Source organism: Chelonia mydas, chromosome 5 (assembly GCF_015237465.2).
Source record: "Chelonia mydas isolate rCheMyd1 chromosome 5, rCheMyd1.pri.v2, whole genome shotgun sequence".
NCBI lineage: Eukaryota > Metazoa > Chordata > Testudines > Cheloniidae > Chelonia > Chelonia mydas.
Window position 1 is genome coordinate 100,316,736 of NC_051245.2, and position 24,234 is coordinate 100,340,969.

Sequence of the window (24,234 nt, forward strand, 5' to 3'; positions counted from 1 at the left end):
TCCTTTAACTATGAAATTAGGACCCAGTCCTCCCAGTGTGGAACTTGATTGATTTTATACATGGGGGATTTGCAGAACTGGATCATAACTGTTAATTCAGATACAGACGCTCCCCAATTTATGCAATCATTCTGTTCCAGAACGCTTTGCATAACTCCAGTTCTGCATAAGTTGGAAACATATACCCGACCGTTACGCCAAAAAAACCCAACCCTCCTATTTCTAGCTTATGGAACTTTTTCCGTAAGTGCAGATTTGCGTAAGTCAGATCTTGCGTAGCCCTGGGAGTGTCTGTACTTACTTTCTTCTTGAGCTAGCTACAGGACCCCAAACAGGAGAGTTGTATGGGAATGGGAAGACACCGAAAAACTACAAGTGCCAAAACCTTACAATTTTTAAGGTCTTGGCCGCAGTTCTTCTAATTAGAGTTTTCTGCATGCTTAAAGAACTATCAGAAGGCACTCAAGTACTATAGTGATGAGAGCAGTATGCAAACCTGAAGAGAAAAAGAAGCTTTTCATTTACAGAATATTACTAGCTCCTTCCTTAGTAAGTCTCAGATGGCTCAAATGCAACTGATGCACTCAAGCACTAGAAAAAGTGGCCTTCAGTTTTGTTTGTTTTTAAAGCAGCAATAGAAGCGTAGAAACATCTTCCTTAATTAAGGCAAAGTGTTCGTATTCACAACTAGGCTGTTCACAACACTCTCACTTAGAGATATGGATATCAGCCACAGCAATCAGGTCCAGATTTCAAATATCCCCAGAGTCTAGGAACGGTCAAATTCAAAGTCATGGCAGTTTTAAAATCAAAACAACTTGAATCCAGACACTTCTATTTCTTTACCCATGCTACCCCTTTCCTAGTCCCAGGATGTGCTCTTGGCCCACCCTTCTCCAAAAAGGCACAGCTTTCCTTACTCTGCCTACATTGCAAAGAGATTTCCCTCACCATGATCAGCACTATACAGAAAGAAGAAGACATGGAAATCTGTCCCTCACGAGTTTAGTCCTGGTGAGCTACATACAGTTACATGGAGTGGGAGAACCTCTTCTTCATAAAAATGGAAGGTGAGCCTTTCCCCACCACAGAATGGAGCTCCTAGGACCCCATATATTCCCCTCTGCTGGAGCCCTGAGGTTTCGGTGGTAGGGGAACACAAAGCAGGGGATTACACTCCTCTGCAGTCCCACCAGTTCCCACACAACAGCATGTGGGACAATTTAGGTTTTAGTTGTATAAACTCACTCTACTTGGTCTCCACTGTAGGTGCCCCTGAGCAGCCACAGGGCAGGAACTCAATTAATGGCACTACAGTTCCTCAGGAAAAAGAACTCTCATGCATTGAAATTCCAAGTCTTTATCAAACAGTATTTGCTCCAGCCTTGCAAAAGCAAACAGCAGAATAGCCAGGATCTAAAAACCTCTCATGCAGGCACAAAGTGATCACTTTACTAGCGGGGCCAGAGATGAAGGAGGGGTTCAGGAGCAGAGGATCTACAACTGAAAGCATTAATCTGCCAACTACTATACCAATCAGGCTAGGAATATATTTTTATATTGTCCACATCATCCTTTATACACACATTTTGCAGAGTCTATAAATCTTTGCAGAGCCTATAAACAGTAGCTGTTCACCTCATCCTATATACACACACATTTTGCAGAGACTATAAACCTTTGACTCAAATACCTAGTACACTGTAAAGTTTCACATTCAAGAGGTGTTATACTAGGGAAATGCAGCTGAGTTAAAGCTGGTCCTGTGTGTGTTATCCTGGGGGAGACTGTCACACATTTCAGAAATCCAAATATTCACTCTTCTTCATTCCCCTCATTTTCTGCAAGTTCAAGTAATTTAGTAAAGAAGTGTCTACCACCACAACAATATCATGAAACCAGCTCTCAGTGCTAACATCATGCTCTCATCATGCATATGCCTAGCTTAACCTGCTTTATTAGCATTACTGAGAGCTCCCCACCCTTGTTACCATTTCCATTTGCCCGAACTAGCACGGATCCTGTACCCAACTAGTTCTGGGTGTGGTTAGGGAAAAAGGGCAGGAACATACATTCCCTTACTGCAACTGCCAAACAAGTAGCTGCTTAAAGACAGATAACAAGCATTTTTAAAATACACTTTTAAAGCATGTCAACTCTCCACCTACTGCCGTATTACTTTTATCTCAGGTGCTCTATCTAGCAGTAAGGGGTGTGGGAAATTCCCATTCTGACATCGCGGGCACACACTACATATCCATGCTACTAGCATGGAGGGCTGGATTCATCACTCTACTGCAAGTTTAGCTATTTTCATTTAGCAATGAAAGGAAAGGCAATTGGGACTGGGTTTTCTTTTTTTCTGGGCAGCGGGGAGGGAAATGTCCATACTGTGAGCAAACCATGCTAGTTTAAACCCTGTTGTAACACTGCAGTGGTGTCAGGAACACCAGGGTTGTCCTAGTGTTTCAAATCTTGGAGAGTTTTGCAAACTGGAAAGAGGATCTCAATATGAGAGGGAGAGGGAAGGAACTGGATCTATTCTTTTATATACCTTACTACTTTGCTGCAGCAGAGGACCTTTGGCCTTGTCTACACATGCAAATTGTACCTCTTATACTGGTGCAATGAAAGTGGCACACCCCCTAAGTGCACACAGGGAAGGGAATAAACTTATTATTCCTGGGGGGATTCTGTGCCAAAAAAAATCAAAATTCTGCATATTTTATTTTTCAAAATAATGCACGATAATCACACCAGTTTCAATTGTTTTGGTAATTTATTTAAACTTCAATACAGAAAAAAAAGTCACAATAACTATTCAGCATTTCCTAAACACATGAAAGTTAAGTTACAAACACTTGGTAACTAATACCCTGCATTCCAGTTATAATCCTGGATTTTCATTTAAATTACATTACAGAACACCAAACAGAAAGAAAACAAGTAGAATGTCATTTTAGATTGCTCAGACTTTCACACATGAAAGTCATACAGTTTTGCTAATCATTGTCCTGGACCTGGCTCTTTGGGAAGTGCTTGATTCTGATTGTACTGACATTTTATTGACTGCTTGGTAAATGTTTTATTTGCCCTCAAAGTCTTTTTTGTTTTCAAATGGGTAAATAAAATAAATCCTGAGCTGTAATCTAACCCCATTGTGCCACTGTGGCACAGGAAAAAAGTGAGAAAGCAAATAGATCTTCCTATCTGAGGATTCCCTTACTGTCATTTATAATAAGGCTCCTTTACATCACTCTGGCAATGTAAGGGCCTTAAAACTTTCACAGGTTTTATGCTCCTAGGGGTACTGACTGAGAATGGTAACAGTTAACTAACAATAGGAACATTAACAATGTTGCTATGTAGGCAGGCTGCTACATTTTTGCCTCAGAGAATGAGATCAATTAACTCAGGCAGGCTGCTACATTTCTGTTTCTAGTCTGCCTCATGCATAATAAAAAGCCCTACCCTTCCACGCCAGCAAGCTTCAGTAGCCCCCCCACCACCCTCGGTGATCAATCACACAGGCACACACACCCAGACCCCCTCCCCCTCTCTGAAGCTGCTCCAGGCACGTTGGAACAGGCGCGCTGCCAGGGAAGAGGCGTGTGTCCCCTGGCAGATTTCTTGTGTGTTTTTTTGCGTGTGGGGCACAGAAAAATGTGAGCCATATGAATTCTGTCAGGAGTAGCTTATATCTGTGTAAGGCTCTTTATGCCAGTATAGCTACATCCACCCTAAGGTTGTGCTAACTGAAATAGTTATACTGGTACAAAACCTTCATGTATACAAGGCCATACATTTTTACACAGATCTGGGCCTCTGAAAATAATGTAGGACTTGATCTGGTGAACTGTGGACCTAGAGCCATTATAATTCTCGGTTCCTGCCAAAAGCATAAAATGGATGTCTATTTACAAAACTTCTGCAACAGCTTAGGGTGTCCTTGTGGGAAGTTACTGCACAGAGCCAACAAACTTCGACCATGTTCACCAGGCAACAGGTTGCTTAGCAACAGAGAAGGCATCACAAAATCTCCCCTCCAAAGCAGGAAAGCGTGATAATAAATGCAGACTGCTAAGGACCCTCAAGAACATGCATTCAATAAGACTCTTCTCTTCAACAACTGAACCCTTGCCAAAGTTTTTAACAGGGTGACAGATGCTGAAAAGGCAAAGTCTAACTCTAGTTAACCTTCTATGGATTAGTAAACAGTTGTAAATCTTTTTTATTTTCAAAAGAAGACCTGCTATAGAATTGAGAAATGTGGGTTTTTTCACATTTGAAGATTCACTATCTTCAAAACTCACAACATTTGTTTCTTTGTGGAAAACAAGACTGTTACCCCCAATTTTCCTATGTAGTAATGTTAAAACTTTGAGAGGCATTTCCAACTAGCCTCCCATCCATCCCCTTCCTCCCAGTTACCACCAAACTTCTTGAGTGTGCCATCTACACCCACTCTCTCAGCTTCTGTCTTGATACTCACTCAAGATGGCTTCTGCTCTCCTCAAGGTCACCAATGGCCTCCCAGTGAACAAAATCTAAGGGATCCAGAACTTGCTATATAACTCCTTCCAAAAGTCTCTTCTCTATTCTCCTTCTCAATTTCTCCATTGCATTTCTCCGACTCTTCCTGGTATTTCCATAACTCAGTGTTCCCTTGGTTCTCCTCCTCCTGAGCTGGCTGCTCCTTCAGTGTCTTTGACAACTCCGGTTTCTCCTCCTGATCCTTCTGTGTTGGTATTGCTTAGGGTTTTATCCTCATTTTCCCAATCTATGCTCACTCCCTAGATGTTATCTTCTCTCATGGCTTCAGCTACCACCTTTACATCCCCCAAACCTACCTCCCTGACCCTGATTTCTCCCATTCTGTTTAGTTTTGCATCGCCAACATCTCATCTAGATGTCTAGCAGCCTCCTTAAAACATCTCCCCATTTCTTAAGCACCTAGGAGCCCCATTCCAGGACCCCAGTGTGGTAGGAGCCATACAAACACAGCCTCAAAGAGCTTACAACCTAAGCACAGAACAACAGATAACTACAGACAGACTGATGCAGGAATACAAGGAAACAATGAGACAATATTGGTCAGCATGATAGGCAGTGGTCGCATGATAGCACAAGAGCAGCTTAACCACTGTCCAGTTAGTTATAGGCATCATAGCAAATAAGAATTTTTAAGAAGGAATTTGAATAAAGAAGTAGCTTTGCAGATGTTTACAGTGAGCACCTACCTAGTGCGAGAGGCAGCACAGGAGAAACAACAATAGTGCTCCTCTGAAAATTTAACAAGGGAGCAATAGAGTCTGGGATCATATGCCGATCAGAGGAGGGAGTTGACATCTCAATGAGAGATAATAGGTGGGGAGTGGGGGAGGAAATAGGCCAAGCAGGGCCTTGAATGTAAAGGCAAGTAACTTATGTTTGATGTGACAGAAAAGGGAGAGCCAGTGAAAGGATGCATAGGGGCCGACATAGTCAAAGCAACAGGCAAGGAAAATGATCTTTGCAGCTGCTGGGAGCTACTCCCCTCATGGGGGTGGGATGTTTTTTTTTTACAGCGCTCTCTCCCAGCGCTGGTGCCTCGACGACACAGCCATGTTAATGCGGTGCCACAGCAGCACTTTAGAGTTGTAGTGAAGACATATCGTCAGACTGACGGGGTAAGACTATCAGCTGACATCACGACTATTATTCGTCTGTTATCACCCACACACAGCGTAGCTATGTTTAAACCCAACGGTGCCACGAACGGCTTACAAACAATTAAAATGTTAGTGTGGACAATACCCACATTTGAAAATTCTGCCCATTGTTTTTTAAACAGTCACTGCTGACACAGTTACAACAGCTACTTGTAGACAGGGTAATATTAGGGGTTTGGTCCTTTTTGTTTTGTTTTTAAAAGACACTTAAGACTAAGGCAACATTCTGAAAAGCAATTACTGATTTCAGGCTCCTCATTTTCTGGCAGACCAACCTGAGACATCTTAAAGAGGCCTGATTTTGAAAGAGAAAGTACTTAGCACTTTCTGAAAAGGCAGACCTCTTAATACCTCTGAGTTTGGGCATCCAGTATTTGAGGCACCTCAAAATCACTAGATACTTCTGAAAATCTTGGCCTATGTCACTAAATAGTCAAATAATGTTTGGTTAATAAAGGCGGAAGGGGGGCTTACCAACACAACCATGACAGAAGTGAGCACCTTTAAATATTTCCCTAACTTAGGGGGTCATCTCAACTCCTTTTGACTTCCATGGGTGTTAGGACTGGGCCCACAGGAAGCAATGCAGTATAGATGGAACTTCAGTGTGTGCTTGTGACACTTTTTATGCCTTTTCCAGGGACAACATCTAAGAGTCTAGGTTTAAGATACCATTTAATATTAAAACCACAAGAACTAAACACCGAGCAATATGCTGTACTTTTACTGAGCACTCACTTCAAGCATGATTTTGCTGAACACTGCTTTATATCAAAGTGCTTTCAAGACATTAAAATCCTCATATAAATATTCCACAGAGATATTCATACATTAAATGAGTTTCATACCAGCTGCCAAAGCAAACACATAAAAACCCTCTGCAGACAACTAACACCGTAAGAAAAATAAAGGGGAATGCTTTAACCTATACTGCATATAGAGTCCAGCCACAATCAATGTTTCATCTGTTTTTAACAACACGTTAGAAAGAGGTGAAACACAGATGACCATTTGTATTTTATAAATGTGCACAATTAATATTAACCCCATTTCTGCTGGTTCCTGATAAAGCCCTCCACTTTAAAGCTATCGACATTTCATCTGTGGTGTCAGGACTGTACCTTACCCCACTTACCAAATTGCAATCAAATGGACTACACGGATGCGGGGAGGGTGTCCTGTGGATAACATGATACTGTCTAGGAAAGGGAATTAAAGTACAGCTAAAAATGCTTCTAATAATAATACCATTACTGTCCCCTCTAAACTGTGACTGTAGTTGCCACTGGAATGTTATGTGATCATGAATGAGAAGGGACATGTTTCATAAGATAATTTCTCTATTAAGATATGGTTCATACAAGAAAAAGTATGACAGCCCAGAATTCAACAAAAGCCTTAAGGCATCTGTATCACTGCCAAGAAGCAGTGTTTCACTATAATGAATTGTGACTGCTTAACTAGTTATTTGGGACACTAAATCTATCCCCTTACCTCCAGATTATTGTGTTTCTACTTAACTATATGTACACACAAGATTTGTTTCTCAGCACCTCAACACCTTTTAAGTATGTTATTTAATTTAAACACGTGACCAAAAAGGCCCCCCTGCGTTTCACCAGTTCAGCTCTCCCAATTTGCATCACCTAACCTAACTCCCTCTTATCAACCTTTGGAGTCTCTGAAAGGAGAAGGAGCTGTTGTCTTCTTCCGGGCTCACTCTCCCCCTCCCAGTTGGTCTTATTATTAATCATGTCATGCATTTATGTAACACCTTTCAACCCAAAAGAACTCAATGCACTTTACAAACTATGGCCCAAGTCTTCAGAAGTCCCCCCGCTAATTGTGAAGTCATTCCAAAGTCAGTAACTTGGGTCCTGGTTTTTAGAGCACCCACTTCAACTGAAGTCCATCAGAGATGTGAGCACTCAGTACTTCTGGGGGAAAGATATGCCAGACACCTCAAATACTGGACATTTGTTACCAAGCACGCAACTGTTTCACCACTGAAGTGTAAACCGCTGGCAGCAGGAATGGATTATGGCATGCATGCAACTCACATGCAATCTGAGCAAGGGAGTTATGGCCAAGGACACCCAGGCAAACTCTTCCCTGAGTGCGGTGAACTGAATGGCCGAAGACCCATTCCCCAAACCACAGGCTATTTTGATTTACCGATCTCAGAAGGACAAAGGGCCCACACGGTCCCCGAAGGGAATTCAAGCTCAGCTCTAGGCGTGGGAGCCAGGGGACAGCAGGATCCCCATTACCCTAACAGCTGAGGCTACAGGCAGTTTATTCAGGAGCGAGGAGCTGGGCGGTCAGTACACACGGCAGCTCCTAGAAACTCCTCTGCCTGGGCGACAGGGGCAGGATAAATGCCACAGCCAGGGGCAGGATAAATGCCACAGCCAGGGGCGGGGAGGCTGGGTACACAGGGTCTTACTGGGCTTCGGAGCCTCCCTGGGCCAGCGCAACCATCCACCCTTCAAAATGACTTTCGCTTCACCTGCCGGCCCTCGGCGCTGCAGGGTCCGCAGCCTCTGGGAGGAGACACGGCGGCCGCTGCCTGGGCCCCCCGCCCGCCCCTACCTGTCCTTCTCTGCAGGTTGCCGCGGAGCAGGTCCCCGCTGGAGAGGTGCTTCAGGGCGAAGTGCTTGACTATGCGGGAGGACACGGTGCCCTTGCCGGAGCCCGGCGGGCCCATGATCACGGCCCGCAGCAGCGGCCGCACCACCATGCCGAGCCGCCGCGCTAGGGCTGGCGAGAGGGGACCCGTTTCGCGGCCCGGCGCCCGGGGAACCCTTCTCAGGGGCTGCGGCCGCTGCGCATCCCGTGCGGCGCGGAGCCCTGGGCTAGCGGGGCGGGCGCGGGCTCAGCCGCTGCGGGACTGCGCTGCACTCGCCGGGCCAGGAAGTGGAAGCGCTGCCTAGAAAGCCCAGCCCAGCCCCTCCTCCCCGCCTTCAACCTTCCCCTCCCCGGCCCGTCTGTCTGTCTCTCCCCCGCACAGGCCCGCGGCTCGAGCCCCGAGCCCCAGGCTCCCGTGCAGCAGCGGCCCCCGCCCGCCCCGCAGGGCTGCCCTGGGCCGGGGAGGCTGGTAGGAGCAACCGGCGCTGGTCCTAAAAGGCGCCTTATGCCGCCATCAAACCCTCACACAGCCGCTGAGGGCAGAGCAGCCACTAGTTTAGCTGCGGGCCCTGGGCCCCCCGGGCGGGAAAGAAGAAAAGTCGGAGGGGGAGATACAGAGGAAGGACGGGAAGGGGGGAGATAGAGAAGGAAAGAAAGAAGATGTTGCCAGGGCAGGAAAGCGGGCCGCTGTAAAGGTGCCCTCCGCTGGTCATGGCACAGTTCAAAAGGACTTGCCAGGGTCTGAGTGGGAATTGACAGAGGAGGTAATGGTGGGGTTGCCTGTTTAATTGCATATCAACCCTATAACACCGCCTCCAGAGTGAACGTTTTCGCACTGCTCTAGTCATCTCCTTGAAGGCCTTGGCTGGGACATCCTGTTTGGCAAACAAATCCATATTCCAGCTAAGACAGAGCAAACGCTGCTGTACAACAGTTCACAGGCTGCAAGACAGCTGTGTCCATTAGTTCCTCAGGGAACTAAGTGAAGCAGCTCAAGATGCAAACAGTCAAAGATGAAACTTTTCAAGACACTAAATGAAGCAAAAACTAAACAATGCAGAAATTTAGGTATCAAACAAAATCATGTTTTAAAACGGGGTGGCCAACCTAAGCCTGAGAAGGAGCCAGAATTCACAGATTTACATTGCCAAAGAGCCACAGTAATAGGTCAGCAGCCCCCCCACCCACTCCCAGTGTCTCCCACCCACCAATCAGCGCCTCCCTCTCACTCCCCCACCTCCTGATCAGCTGTTTCCTGGCAGGGGGGGTGGGAAGAGGACACTGTAGGCTCAGGGGAGGAGGCGGGAAGGGGTGGAGTGGGGGCAGGGCCTGTGGCAGAGCCAGGGGTTGAGCAGTGAGCGCCCCCCCAGCACACTGGAAAGTTGGCGTCCGTAGCTCCAGCCCCAGAGTCGGTGCCTATACAAGGAGCCGCATATTAACTTCTGAAGAGCCACAGGCTGGCCACCCCTGTTTTAGAAGGTGCAGCACAAGTGGAGAATGATGCCAGATATCTACATTAAGAAGAGCTAAATTTTCAAACAGATGAGCATGAGCTGCATGATTAAAATGAGCAATTGCACACATAATTGCACTAGTATGCATTTTAGTATTTTCAGCAAGTGATGCTGAAGAGCATAACACTTACTGAGCACCCAAATCCTTGTCTACAGTAAGGATTAGCCCTGATTTCAATCATTGGTGGCCCACAGTGGAGTTCAGCTGCATCAGTCTAAGATTTTCAAAACCATGAACCTAAAGTTAAGCTCCTAAATCCATAGCTCAAGGCCTAAAACCTGATTTTCAGTTGCTGGGTGTTCAGGACTTTTGAAAATCATACCATTAATTTAGGTGCCAAACTATGGATTTTAAAAAAAATCTTGCCCCCCTACCACAGACCAAGGAAGCTTTGATTAGCATTGGCTGAGATAAATCCAGTTTCAAGGACGGGTAAACTCAGTCAGTGCAAATTGGTGCTTTCCTCCAGTTCCCCTTGAGTCCTCTTGCCAAGTTTTGTACTATAATCACATTTTCCCATTTTTAAAAAAGTTTGTCTATACCCTAATACTGTGTGAAGCCTCTGGCAAGCAGGAGATATGGCAAAAAGAGAAACAGTGAAAGTGACTAGCTAGTAAGTACTGACAAATGGACAAAGTAAATGAACTGAAACAGATTTTTTCCCTCTAATTTCTTAGTAGTTTTAGATGTTGCTTGCAACACTAGTCAGAAAAACATTTTCAGGCAGAAATGTGATTGTTTATATTAATGGTGTCCCTTCAAACATGGTATATAAATATATGTCTGTGTGTAGGAAATTTATTTGAAAGCTCTCTGTAATGGTTTGTTCTCAAGTTCCAAAAAATAAGATTTTGGAGAGAGAGAACTGATGTTACAAAATAAATATAAATGTTTTCTTTCTCATGAGTGACAAGGTGGATGAGGTAATATCTCTTAATGTACCAACTTCTGTTGGTGAGAGAGAAGCTTTTGAGCTTATACAGAGGTCTTCTTCAGGTCTGGTTGCTTTCTCATGTCCTGTGTGTTTAGTATAAGTAGAGTTAAAAAGGAAACCTCTCGTGGCCTGTTTGTAGATCCTCCACTGAGTGTGCAACTACCGCACAATAATCTGCGGAGTGGAGTTTGGTTATTGTTGCTGATATTACTTCAGTTCTGGCATGGAGATGAGAAAGGTTGAAGAGGTTGCCGTCAGTCCAATATTGGATGCCAATGCCCTGTGGCAAACCGTCTTGGGTTAACGTTTTCATAGCTGCTTAGAAAATGGAGAAAAGCGTGGGTGCCAGTACACAGCCTTGTTTTACACCAGTTCAGATGACAAAGGGCTCAGAAGTAGAGCCACGGCACAGAATGGAGGCAGTCACTGGTCGTGGGCTATAAAATAAGGGTAAATATATTACAAAAATCAGCCACGTAGTAAAAAACATCAGTGACTCCTCCACAGGCCAGCTCCTTGTTCTAGTGGGGTTTCATCATAGTTGCAACATAGAAGGATCGAGAGGAGGCAAACTCACATAGGATTTGTTGTAGTGCAGTACATCGTTGGTCCATCAAAGTCTAAATTAGTGTATCTACATAATTGTACAATCCTGTATGTAGAAGAAAAGTCTTTTTCCTGACACCAGCATGTGCCTGAAGCATGAGATTTGATTACCCTTATCTTAACACGCTAAGTAACCATTAACTAAAGTTTAACTTGGTTATGTGCTGAATGCCCTTCTCACTGCTGCTGGGCCTGCTCTTTACTCATGTGTAAAACTAAAAGCTATAGGATCAGGACTGTTCTTTGGAGCATTCATTACTGTTGTGGCTTTTGCTGTTTACACAATAGCATAATATAAAGAAACCAGATGGGCATGGGGAATCCATATAACCATGCTTATTATATAGAAACAACATGTAATGCCAGCTATATTTCTGCTCTGACTGGGTTCAGAGATCTTCTAGAACACAGAACACAGTGAGAACCACTAAAAAGCTCATAAACTATTTAAAGAGATAGTATATTCTACATTTATATTTTCCATCAGTTAGGTCGTTCTTGGAATATGCAGAGGTCACCTTTAAAACCTTTTTGACCAAGTGGTTCCTAGATTTACGACCTTCCATTGGCAATACATTTACAATTTGCAGTTAAAGGCTCCTATCAAATATTCTATATGAATCTGCAAATCTTAATAACTAATGCTTTTACAGATCTTTGAAAACAGGGTATAACGTCAAATAATACAGAATTTTAATGCAAAATAGAAGTTATAAAGCTGCACTTCAGAGTCTGTGTAAACACACTTGGAGGTAACAAACAAGATTTAATGGCCGAGTTGTTATTTTCCTTGACATCTGGGGGGGCTGTCACATTGACAGAAAGCAAAGACCTCCTAGGAATTTTCTTAACTAGCTTGACTATTTCAAATAATTGAACAACCAACCAAAACATAAGCATGTAAGCTGTCATTCTCCAAGCATCATGTTTCTGAAAATAATTGTATCTCTTAAAAAATCAGCAAAGGTAAGTTTGTGATAACCTAGTATTCTAAGAATAAATTATGTTAACAATTTCGTAATCTACATTGAGGTCTACCTGCTACGTCCCTTATCCTCTCCTTGGCCCCTGAATGTCAGTCAGAGACAAGGGAATGGGACAATCCTTGGAGCCACTTTCCTCTGTAGATCCAAGCATCCCTGGACTCCTGGTCCCAAGCCCCAGTGAGGTGCCAGCCAGGGGAAGGAGGATACATCTTTTTGTTGCATAAATATAGCAATACATTCATATAGCATATGTTCCTCTCATCACATACACTTGCCAACTGAGCTGTATTCTGCAGCCTTCTTGCCAGGGACCCTTTCAGGAGCATCTTATCATGATTTTTGACACAAGGATACCCCGGCTGCCAGTGGAGTGAGTCAGTTGTGGGACATGCTAGTGTCTTAAAATAGTAGTCTGGAAAGACAGCAAATTATTTCCCTTCTTTGTTTGGATGTGGCTGCACATGGAACTGACACTAGGGATTTATGTAACAAATGACAGTGAGAAGGCCTTGGAGGGTAACAGACAGCAGTGGGGTGAGACAGAAAGGGCCACAAAGAGCCAATGTGTGCATGGGCGGGGGGATAGAGAAAGAAAAGAGAGAGAACACAAAGGAATAGAGTAGAAATGAGTGAAAGAGGAAAGCCAGGAATATTCTATGCAAGTCAAGGTTTATGAGATATGGATTTTCTTAGGATTGTGTAGTTGGAAACATCTGTGACCCATCTGAAGCTCATTTATGCAGTTGTTCCATCTGAGCAATTCCTACTGAAATGGGAGTCTGTCTATCTCAGGGGCAGGCAAACTTTTTGGCCTGAGGGCCGCATCAGGTTTCGGAAATTGTATGAAGGGCCGGTTAGGGGAGGGGGGTGTGGCCCAGCCCCCACCCCCTATCCGCCTCCTGCTTCTTGCCCCCTGACGCGCCCCCCCCCCGGGACTCCTGCCCCATGCAACCCCCCCGTCCCCTGACTCACCCTGGAACCCCCGCCCCTGACTGCCCGTCGCCACCCCATCCAACCCCCCCTCCTTCCTGACTGCCCCCCAGGACCCCTGCCCCCATTCAACCCACCTGTTCCCCGCCCTCTGTCTGCCCTGACCCCATCCACCCACCACCCCCTCACCACCACCCTGAACTCCCCTGCCTTCTATCCACCTGCCCTAGTCCCTGCCCCCTTACCGCGCTGCCTGGAGCACTGGTGGCTGGCAGCGTTACAGCTGTGCCGCCCAACTGGAGCCAGCCACACCACCGGGCAGCACAGAGCACCGGGTCAGGCTGGGTTCTGCAGCTGCGCTGCCCCAGGAGCTCGCAGCCCTGCCGCCCGGAGCATTGCACGTTGGCACAATGAGCTGAGGCTGCAGGGGAGGGGGAACAGCGGGTGAGGGGCTGGGGGCTAGCCTCCTGGGCCAGGAGCTATGGTGCTGGGCAGGAGGGTCCTGCGAGCCGGATGTGACCCACAGGCTGTAGTTTGCCCACCTCTGGTCTATCTTAATAGAAGGTTAAGAGACTAGATTACAGTCTACAAGTACCTACACAGGGAGCAAATATTTAATAATGGGCTCTTCAGTCTAACTGAGAAAGGGATAACACAATCCAATGGCTGGAAATTGCAGCTAGATAAAGTCAGACTGGAAATTAGATGAAAATTTTAACAGTAATTAATTAACAATTGGAACAATGTACCAAGGGTCATGGTGGATTCTCCATCACTGACAGTTTTTAAATGAAGACTGGATGTTTTCTAAAAGATCTGCTCTAGGAATTATTTTGGGGAAATTCTATGGCCTGTGTTCTACAGAAATTCTATGGCCTGTGTTCTGCAGAAGATCAGACTAGATGGCACAATGGTCCCTTCTGGCCTTGAAATCTATCATCTCTTTGCTTATACCAATCATTTGTGTAACCACCAGTAGCTGTATAATTAGTGTCCTAAGGTTCTGCAAAAAAACGTAGTGGATATAGCTCAGCTGAAAAATAGAAAACTGTCAGTGCATCAGACTTCTTCCTCATTGAGTACAGTCTAGAATTCAGCATTGTCTGATTTGGAGTTTCAGCAACCACACATTTCTGAAATGCAAAGGAAACATGCAGAGTTTTGGCTTAACTTCATTAGTTGGAAGCAGGGAAGCAATTTTTTCTTTGTCAAGAATTTGTTAACTAACATGCTTGGCAGTATCATGTGCTTAAGAATTCATACACATATAAAGCTACATTGCTTTAGATCCTCAGAAGCATGATATCAGAGCACTTACATTCTAATCTTTCTATAAAGATATATTTATGTAATTGGAGGAGGTCCAGTATTTCACTTGGGTTAGGCATTGTGTACGATAGCTAAGGCTGAATTAAGTCCCAGTTAAGTCCCAGGCAGACTGCGAGGAGCTACAAAAGGATCTCTCAGAACTGGGTGACTGGGCAACAAAATGGCAGATGAAATTCACTGTTGATAAATGCAAAGTAATGCATGTTGGAAACATAATCCTAACTATACATATAAAATGATTGGGTCTAAATTAGCTGTTACCACTCAAGAAAGAGATCTTGCAGTCATTGTGGATAGTTCTCTGAAAACATCCACTCAATGTGCAGCAGCAGTCAAAAAAACAAACAGAATGTTGGGAATCATTAGGAAAGGGATAAATAATAAGACAGAAAATATATTGCCTCTATATAAATCCATGGTATGCCCACAGCTTGAATACTGTGGGCAGATGAGGTCACCCCATCTCAAAAAAGATATATTGGAATTTGAAAAGGGCAACAAAAATTATTAGGGGTATGGAACAGCTGCCATATGAGGAGAGATTAATAAGACTGGGACTTTTCAGCTTGGAAAAGAGATGACTAAGGGGGGATATGATTGGGATCCATAAAATCATGACTGGTGTGGAGAAAGTAAATAAGGAAGTGTTATTTACTCCTTCTCATAACACAAGAACTAGGGGTCACCTAATGAAATTAATAGGCAGCAGGTTTAAAACAAACAAAGGGAAGTATTTTTTCACACAACGCACAGTCAACCTGTGGAACACTTTGCCAGAGGATGTTATGAAGGCCAGGACTATAACAAGGTTAAAAAAAGAACTAGATAAATTCATGGAGGATAGGTCCATCAATGGCTATAGCCAGGATGGGCAGGAATGGTGTCCCTAGCCTCTATTTGCCAGAAGCTGGGAATGGGAGACAAGGGTTGGATCACTTGATGATTACCTGTTCTGTTCATTCCCTCTGGGGTACCTGTCACTGGCATCTGTCGGAAGACAGGATACTGGGCTGGATGGACCTTTGGTCTGACCCAGTGTGGCCGCTCTGATGTTCTTATGTTCTAATTCCAGTTTCCTTTCTGACACCCCTTTCTCAAAAATTTCTCAGACCACATTTAGGTGAAATTTTCCATGCTTTATCTCTGCCCAGAGATTATATTGTTTGGGGAAAGTTTGAGCCAAAATTAGGCCAACCTTTCTGATGTATTGGGTGCTTAAAAACACCCTTTTCCCATGTGTGCAGAAACGTTGTCCGTAGATAACAAAAGAATGGCTTGGGAGAATGCAGGGGATGAGGGGAACTAAGGGCCTGGAAGTCAGTGGGAATCTTGCTACTGATTTCCATCAGGTTTGGATTAGACCCTTAGCTTGTCTGTTGATCATAGTTTTGTAGACGCTTGGCAAATCATAAGTATAAGCCAGGCTTGAAGAAAATTGGTCCAGTGCGTTTTAAGGATGAATGTTTCAAGTGGGAGATTTCACACTAACAAGGTAGACATTTGCTATGAGTGGTTTTGCTTGTTTATCATCCTAAAAAGTTTGATCAGTTTAAAAAGTTCAGGGTACAGTAAAGTGCTCTCTAGCTTTGCACCATCCTAAACTGTGAGCTTTAGAACCATAAGCCCTATTTCCTGCAAACATATACATCAATGGGGTTACTCACACAAGTAAAGTTAAGCTGATGCAGAGGTGTTTGCAGGTGCTGGACTTTAGAATCAAAGTTCAGTCTACTGCTGACATTTAATTGATTTTTAATGGGATTTAGGCACCTAACTCTTTGGTTCCTTTGAAAATCCCAGCCTCCACGTTTATATGATTTATGTAATATTGTAAGCCAGTCAGAAGCAATGAGAGAAGTGTGGTAGAAATACCTATACAGCCAGGCTAGATTACATTAGATGTGATCAAAGCTGTGAGACTATTTAAACTCTGGGGTGCTCTAAACGTCTCCTCTGCCTTTAACCTTCTGTGGCTATTTAAATTCTGAGACAGGTCATTTTACAAGTCCTCAATCAAGCATGGCTGGGGTCCAGAGGCTTCTTTAAGGCTGATCATCCATTCAAAACGTGGCAAGGCCAAGAGTTCCAGATCAAGAAAATTATATGCACCATTGGTCATTCTTACTCTGTGTTTAAAAACAAAGACATTCTAATGTACCACCTTACACTTGCTTCTTTGTTCTTATGCCTTGAATGTAGCAGAATGAAAAGGGGTTACACCACCATCTCCTATGGATCAAAGAGAACCATGCTGCTCTCAGGAGATCAGCGGAAGCAGAGCCATCTTCATAGAGAGTGTCTTAATTTCTTAGGGCACGAGGGACTGTGGAGGAGTAAGGACTTGTCTACACATGGAGTTATTCTGGAATAGCTATTGCTCTTTAAATTCACACCCTACCTTACTCCAAATTAATTTTCAAGCATAGACAAGCCTTAAGGGTATTTGAACCTGGGCCCTAGTAAAGCTCTCACAAGAACTATTATAAGGGACGGGGACAACAAAGGAATGTTTGAGGTATATTGAACTCCAACCGGGAAAGGCAAAGACATTCAGGGTTAAAGGTGATCCTCAGTTCTACACATAACAAGTAGACACAACATGATCTTAAGTATCACAAGTGTTGTGCTACTCAGGAGCAAGAAAGTTCAGAAAAGGCTGATTTTTAGCCTTATCTTTGCATATCTTAATCTTTGTAGGATTCAGTCAAATCCAAAGAACATATCAATGAGTTTTGCATGCAAGTTGCCTCAATTCAAGATGAAAAATTGCCCCTTAATGAAATCTAAATGAAACACAACTTTAACATAGATGTCAACAACATTTTGGTCACTAGGTGTCGCTAACACTACATTTAAAAATGCAGTCGCTCTGTGTGAGCATTTTCTGAGGCTTTGATAACCATAAAATTGTTTGGCACAGGCCTTCTTTCTTCTATTTTCCAGCCTCTCTTCTTGTATCTAAGTTCTCTGTGGTATCAGATATCCAGCCCATTCTCTGTTTTATGTGGGCTGCCTAATAATATTTGGCAAAATGAGAAAAATCCAGTCCCACAGATTATGTATCTTGCAGGCGGTTGTACTAGATTCTGCTCCTCTTCCCTTCCCAAATGAACCATGTAAACATGTGAGTTCAGCTCTAGCCTCTTAGGCATATCAGGGGCAGGTACTGAACAAGAGGAATTGTAGGAGTACATTCATTTCAATAGTTCCTACTCTGCCTGCTAGTAATAGAACTGACTATTTTGTTCAAATGGTGTGAGACAGTGTTTCTCAGAACCAGATCCTCAACTGGGATAAATTGGTGTAGTTTCAGTTGAGATATACCAGTTTACCCGAGCCAAGCATCTGACCCCACAGTCTTTATATTCAAGTGGGTTACTGCCAAGGTATCAATAGCCCTCTTTATTCTATTCCATGGCGCCATGTTTCGAAGGGTAGATGTTCTCTTATCATCATTCCTGTCTGATATATGTTTATTCTGAATCCAGATTGAAATTATGCTGGATTCCTGTATTAGGCTAAAAGTTGTGGGCAATGATGTGGGAAAGATGGTTTTGAGGCAAAATGTATATGGAGGAGAGGACTCAGTAGCTTTAAAGGAGGCAGAGATATTATAGATGGGACAGTGCAAGAGAAGGAGCAATTCCAAGCTGTGGTGAGCAGGGAGCCAATATCAGAATGAATGGGCAGGCTGTAGGTGGAATGCAATCAGAGTTGGCTTGGGACAGGTCTTTGCAGAGTTCTGAAAACCCGGATAGCAGTTTGGAACTGGATTTGTTTTTAACTGAGATTTCACTTCATGACTAAAATAAAAAGTAATTTTGAATTGGATTTTAGTTTAAATGCTGTTGTCCTTCCTCCTAATAGTATTGAATATTCTTCACGACAGCTTCAGCCCTTGCATCCTATGTTTGTTATTTTGTTTTTAAATTCAGCTTTTGACATCTGGGAGTTCTTACTATTTCAAACTATTGTAAATAATAATCTAAAGTGAGAAAATATGCATTCCTTTTCCCCTTTCATGTGAACAAGCCTCAGCACAGAATTTGCCATGGGCAAGCTGATCCATAATGTGTTTCGTTTTGTTCTCCCAGCTGCTGCCACGCAAATACAGTTTATTTGATCTCTCTGGCTGCTCCTTACAAAAATATCACCACCTGCGCTCATCAGTCACCTTTTTTAGTTCCCACGTACCCTAGAAAAGTTGTAGTAACTTACTTCTCCTTTCTCTAAGCTTTCAGAGTAGCAGCCGTGTTAGTCTGTATTCGCAAAAAGAAAAGGAGTACTAGTGGCACCTTAGAGACTAACCAATTTATTTGAGCATAAACTTTCGTGAGCTGAATGCATCCAATAAAGTGAGCTATAGCTCACGAAAGCTTATGCTCAAATAAATTGGTTAGTCTCTAAGGTGCCACTAGTACTCCTTTTCTTTTTTCTCTCAGCTATCACTCATGCTGTATGTAGAATATCTGGTAGCAGTTGAGACAGCTAATTAGAAGTTCCACATACACCCAACACCCAGCACAAAAAGGACCCTTGGCCCTCTCCATTCTCCAACCCTCAGCCCCAAGGCAAAAGGAGAGCTCCAGATCCTTCCACAACCTCAACTCCCAATTCTGCATGTTGGTGACAAAGAATAGGAGGAGAAGGGCAATTGAGTGAAGAGGAGCGGTCAGCAGGGGGAGTGGAGCTGAGAACCAAAGAGGGATAAAATAAAAACTCTTGTTTTATTTAAAATGACTCAGAAATTACATAAATAGTCACCGAAAGACTTTATTAGTATTTCCATATGGGTTGAGAGGGGAAATGTTACATACCTTTCTGGTAAGTGTTGTTCTTTGAGATGTGTTGCTTACAGCCATTTATTTCCACTCCCTCTATAATATTTAAGGTAGCAGTACTTCCTGTATTGTCAAATGTAAAGATTTGATTTCTATCTGTCAACATGCCACTGGAAACTCTGCTTTAGTCAATGTGGCAAATTCTAAAGTTTGTTGCATCTTTTGGGTAACTTAGGCATCACTTTCTGTGTGGATATCACACGATATGTATTCTATAGGACTAAGTAGTGCCTCGTCAATGTTAAAAAAATGTTGGTGTGTCCTTTTTCATTTTGGCCCCGATTCCAGCCACTGGTGCACCTTTGCCACTGCAAGCCCCTTGTAAAAAAGAGACAAAGCTTCTATTTGCATTGATGGTGCTTACCTCGATTTCCCGCCAAAGTAACTTCCCTTGGTGAAAATAGAAGTTTATTATAGGGATTGCATTGATATAGATACGCAGGTAGCTAACTGGTCACTGTCAACTGGAATCAGGGCAAATCCAGTGTAGACAAGGCCTTAGGTACAGCAGAAGTTTCTAGTGTAAATAGAAGTCTTCAGCACAGGCATTAGAAATAGAATTATCTTCTCACTGAAACGTGCATGGAGGTGCTACATACACATCAGTACATTTTATACTCAAGGTTATTATTTTCTTAATAGAGGGGTTAAATTAAACTTATAGGCCAGTGGTTCTCAACTGGGGTACACGTACCCCTGGGAGTACGCAGAGGTCTTCCAGGGGGTACGTCAAATCATCTAGATCAGTGTTTCTCAACCTGGGGGTCACAACCCCCAGGGAGGTCACAGGACAGGTTTAGGGCGGGTCGCAAGTGCAGAGCTGGCATTAGAGGTGGCAAGCAAGGCAATTCCCTGGGGCCCCACACCACAGGAGCCCCGCAAAGTTAAGTTATATGCTTGAGCCCCAGTCAGCAGGGCTTGGGAGTCAGCCCTGGGCAGCGGGGCTCAGGCTTCAGATTCCTGAAAGGGGTACAGTAGTCTGGACAGGTCAAGAACCACTGGGCTAGACAAATGACAACCTTGATTTAATTATGTGTATATGTATATATGTGAAACTGACCTTTTTATTTTTGTATATTATGACACAATCATGTATAAGAGAGAATGCCATTCTGTTCTTTATTCCCCCTTAAGAAATGGAGTACATGGATTTGTGTGTGGGTCTATCTTTAGTGATAACACAAAATAGTAACAAACATTGGCCTTCCTATTTCAACATGAGTTCAAGTAGAAGCCCTGCATGGAGCGTAGTGGAAAATGCGGTTAAGAAATAGCACCTGACTGCACATTCATTACAAGGGGCTGTTTTGAATTTCTTTAGCTTCTCAGAATACCTGTCACATTTATCTCACCCACTCTCCAGTTATATGATGGGACAGAATCCAGCTGAACTGTAGATAATGGTCTTAAAGTGTGATTGATTTGTCTTGTTGATAGTTAATAAAGGACCTAAGGAATGAGTTATTATATTTCAGTATTAAAACTGCATATTAGAAAGACCTGGTTTCTTATTCCTGCCCAAATGGCAATCCTCTGAATTCTCTTCTGTCCCCTTCCAATCTAATTCAAGAGATCATTTCCACAACCAATTTATTCTTATACCTTTCCAGGTGTATGTTGATTAACATAACAGCCTGACAAGGAGATGCAAATAAGACACTTGTCACAGTGCACACCATATGTTGTATAACCTAAGCCATGCTAGGGCTTCAGTTATGTGTTTTGATCCAAAGTAAAGAACCACCCTGTACATAATTTGTATTACAACCAGACTTTTGGGTGCGTTTTGCATTGCTCTCTTCAATTTTAAACATCAAAATGAAAGGTGACCTTTGAGAAATGAGTTAGAAGGTCCTGGGCCAGTTCCTAGTAAACAGCTGTCCAGGTCACAGAAGCCATTATCAGCATTGATGTTAATTAGTATTCTTGTTGGCAGTTCCTGAAATGCAACCACCTCAAGGGATGAAACATGGCAGTTAATTTAACTAATTAACATTGGAGAGCAATGTTGCACAATTGTTTTAAACAGAAAGTCTATCACAGAAATTAAACTGCAGGGAAGATAACTTAGTTAGACAAAATATTAAATTATAATTAATATAAATGCAATAGAAAAGTCAGTACAACCCAACTGAAAGAAAAATGGTGTCAAAACAAAACATTTCAACCTTGTCAAAATGAAGAGTCTAGAAATTCTTTGTCTGAAAATTGTCAAAGTGGAGATGTTCCTATGAAACCTTTCTATTTTGACAAAACAGCATTTTCCAGTGGAAAAATGTTCCCTCAAAAATTGTTCAGCCAGCTCTACCTGTAATATACTGGAGGAGCTAAATGGCTACAGAGTATACTTGTGAAGTAATGTATATATGCAGACTTCATCCAGCATATTTGTTTTCTCCAACTGAACCATTGCTGTCAGACCCTGATGACCAAGGCTCTGGGTACTATGTGGCATATTAGGCCCAAAATATGTGCTAAAGATCCCTATTTATATAGCCGAACTGCACTAGTCTCTGAGTCAAGACTCGTTATTTTGTTATTTACCTATTTTGTTATTTACCCATTTACCACTTGTGGTTTAGCACCAATTATCTGGTAGGGATTCTCTGGGTAAGAAGCCAGCATATCTCTGGCACTGATTTTCCCCTCCTCAAAGAGAGCTTTGTCAGGAAGATAAGAGTCTTTGTTGTGCGTGTACAGTGATGCTTTTAGGATATAGACTTGAAACTCTACTCAGTTCAATAACAAATGTATGACTGAACAGGTGAAAATGATTCTTAGCAGGAGCCAGCATACAGGGGGGAAAGGAAAGATTAACTCCGCAGAAATCCCACTTCAAACTTTTCATGAGCTTTCATCCAACAAAGTGGATGAGCGGAAAGCAGAGTTGGTGTTAGGCTGATCACAAGCCACTCAGAAACTTTATGATTTGTAAGGATATTAAACTTACATTTTGGAACCAAGTTGAGAAAAATTAAATATGTAAGAAAAAGCATTATGCAGTTACAATATATGAAAGTGCCTTTTAAAAGCATTTTGTAATGCATTTATAGACAGTTATGTTCATGGTACATACATAGAAGTTAGATTAAAAACATAAAATGCTCTTGCTGGACAGCTGCACCAAACATTAATTTCTTAGAATTCAGAACCCACACAAGAACCACACAAGAACCCAAAACAGAGAGAGAGAAGGCAGGCTGCACTCTAAAACAGAGAGGCACAATTCACACCACCTTGTGTAGGCTAGCTATTTGCACATTTATTGCACAAGACCCAGATTACAGGCTACCCTACTGAGCCCATTAGCCTACAGAAGGACCAAGAAACCCCTTAAAATCACAAGCTCTCACTTTAAGTGAGACAGTTTTCAATACACCACAGCAGTAAAGTCTACAATACTTGATATGCATAGACTGCAAGCCTCAATAATCATCCAATTCCAGCAGCCATTATAAGCTGTTCCTTTCCACATCACGGCTGAAACTCTGGTACACTGTTTACACTGCTGTTGCTATCCGGGTTTCTCTGGAAGTTACAGTAGTTTCCTGATTAGTGGGGACCAGGATTCTGTTCTGAGAACCATACTGTCAAATTATGTTATCCCTGGAGGTAGCTTACAGGGTGGGTTCATAACAAAAAAAATCTCTATGCAGTATGCACACTAATCAAAGAAGCTGTACTAACAACAGTGGGTGCTAATCACAGCTATTGAAAATGCAGTTTTAACTCTAGTGTTGATAAATCCTGTCAGTTTCAGTCTGTGGGAGAGCACTCTTGTGGGAACATTCCATGGAATTTAATGGAGAATGATGGGGCCAATTCTGTCCCCCACTCTGTCCCCTATATATGCTGCTCTAGCAGCATTTGGGGACCATAAATGTGTTATAGCTGTCCAAGGGACAATTCCTCTGGTGCAAAAGCAGTATACGGCCACCATATGCAGCCCTATGCTGTCCTCCCCATGCCCCCACAGCATAGATCAGGGACTTCCTGGCAATGAGGTGAGGCTGGAATGGGGTGTGTCAGGAGTAGGAGGAGAGACCACTGCAGTGCTCTGCACACCAGAGATTCTGAGCTTTTCCAGTTTGGGGAGCAGCCAGTAAATGATCCTCAAAAAGCCGCTGTAAATTAGAGAAGCCACTCGGGCTGTTCTAATTTATGCTAGGGACCACACTGGCTTCGAGGCAGCCCAGAGTCCAGATGGTGCAAAGGTGGTTTAATGCTACCTATTCCCCCTTCCCTTGGGGCTGTATCTTCTATGCTGCTAAATACTCCTGTAGGACTGTTAAAGAAAGACCTGTGGAGAAGATATTCTCCATTAAATTCTGTAGGTGTTTATAATAATGTCTCTAGAATCCTATTACATTTTTATAGAACCCTCTTAAATTCTATAGGACTTTCCCATAAAGAAATAAATTAACGTTGGTCACAGGGGAGAGAATGAGAGAGCAGCCCTATCTACGGTAGAAATTGAGTCATATTAGACATCAGTCCACTTGATAAACACAGTGTGGCTGCTGATGTGGATAGGGTCAAATTGTGGTCAGCATTTAGTGTGATCATCCCTGCTAGAATGAGGAACCACCATGGTCTCTGCATTAGGTGTGGAATTTGGTTTGACCTTATCTAAAACAGCATTAAAATTGTGTTCAACCATGTTTGAGAAGGATCAGAGTTGTGACAATGGATGTCAGATATAGATCCATTTCCAGTTTAGATAAAGCCAGAGCATGCATGCGTGAGAAAGACAG

At 43.2% G+C, this 24,234-nt stretch overlaps 1 protein-coding gene across 4 annotated transcripts in view; it reads right to left on the reverse strand.

Annotated features, from left to right (window-relative positions):
- AK3 (adenylate kinase 3) overlaps positions 1-8,664 on the reverse strand; it is a 21,365-nt gene extending 12,701 nt beyond the window's left edge. The window contains exon 1 of one of the 4 annotated variants that reach the window (XM_037901882.2): positions 8,304-8,641. In XM_037901882.2, coding sequence (XP_037757810.1) covers positions 8,304-8,451 — 148 coding nt within the window. In that variant the 5' untranslated portion in view covers positions 8,452-8,641. Of the gene's footprint in view, positions 1-8,303 lie in introns of all 4 variants that reach the window. The other 3 variants (XM_037901883.2, XM_037901884.2, XM_037901885.2) reach the window with 3 other exon arrangements.
- Positions 8,665-24,234: the final 15,570 nt, after the last annotated feature.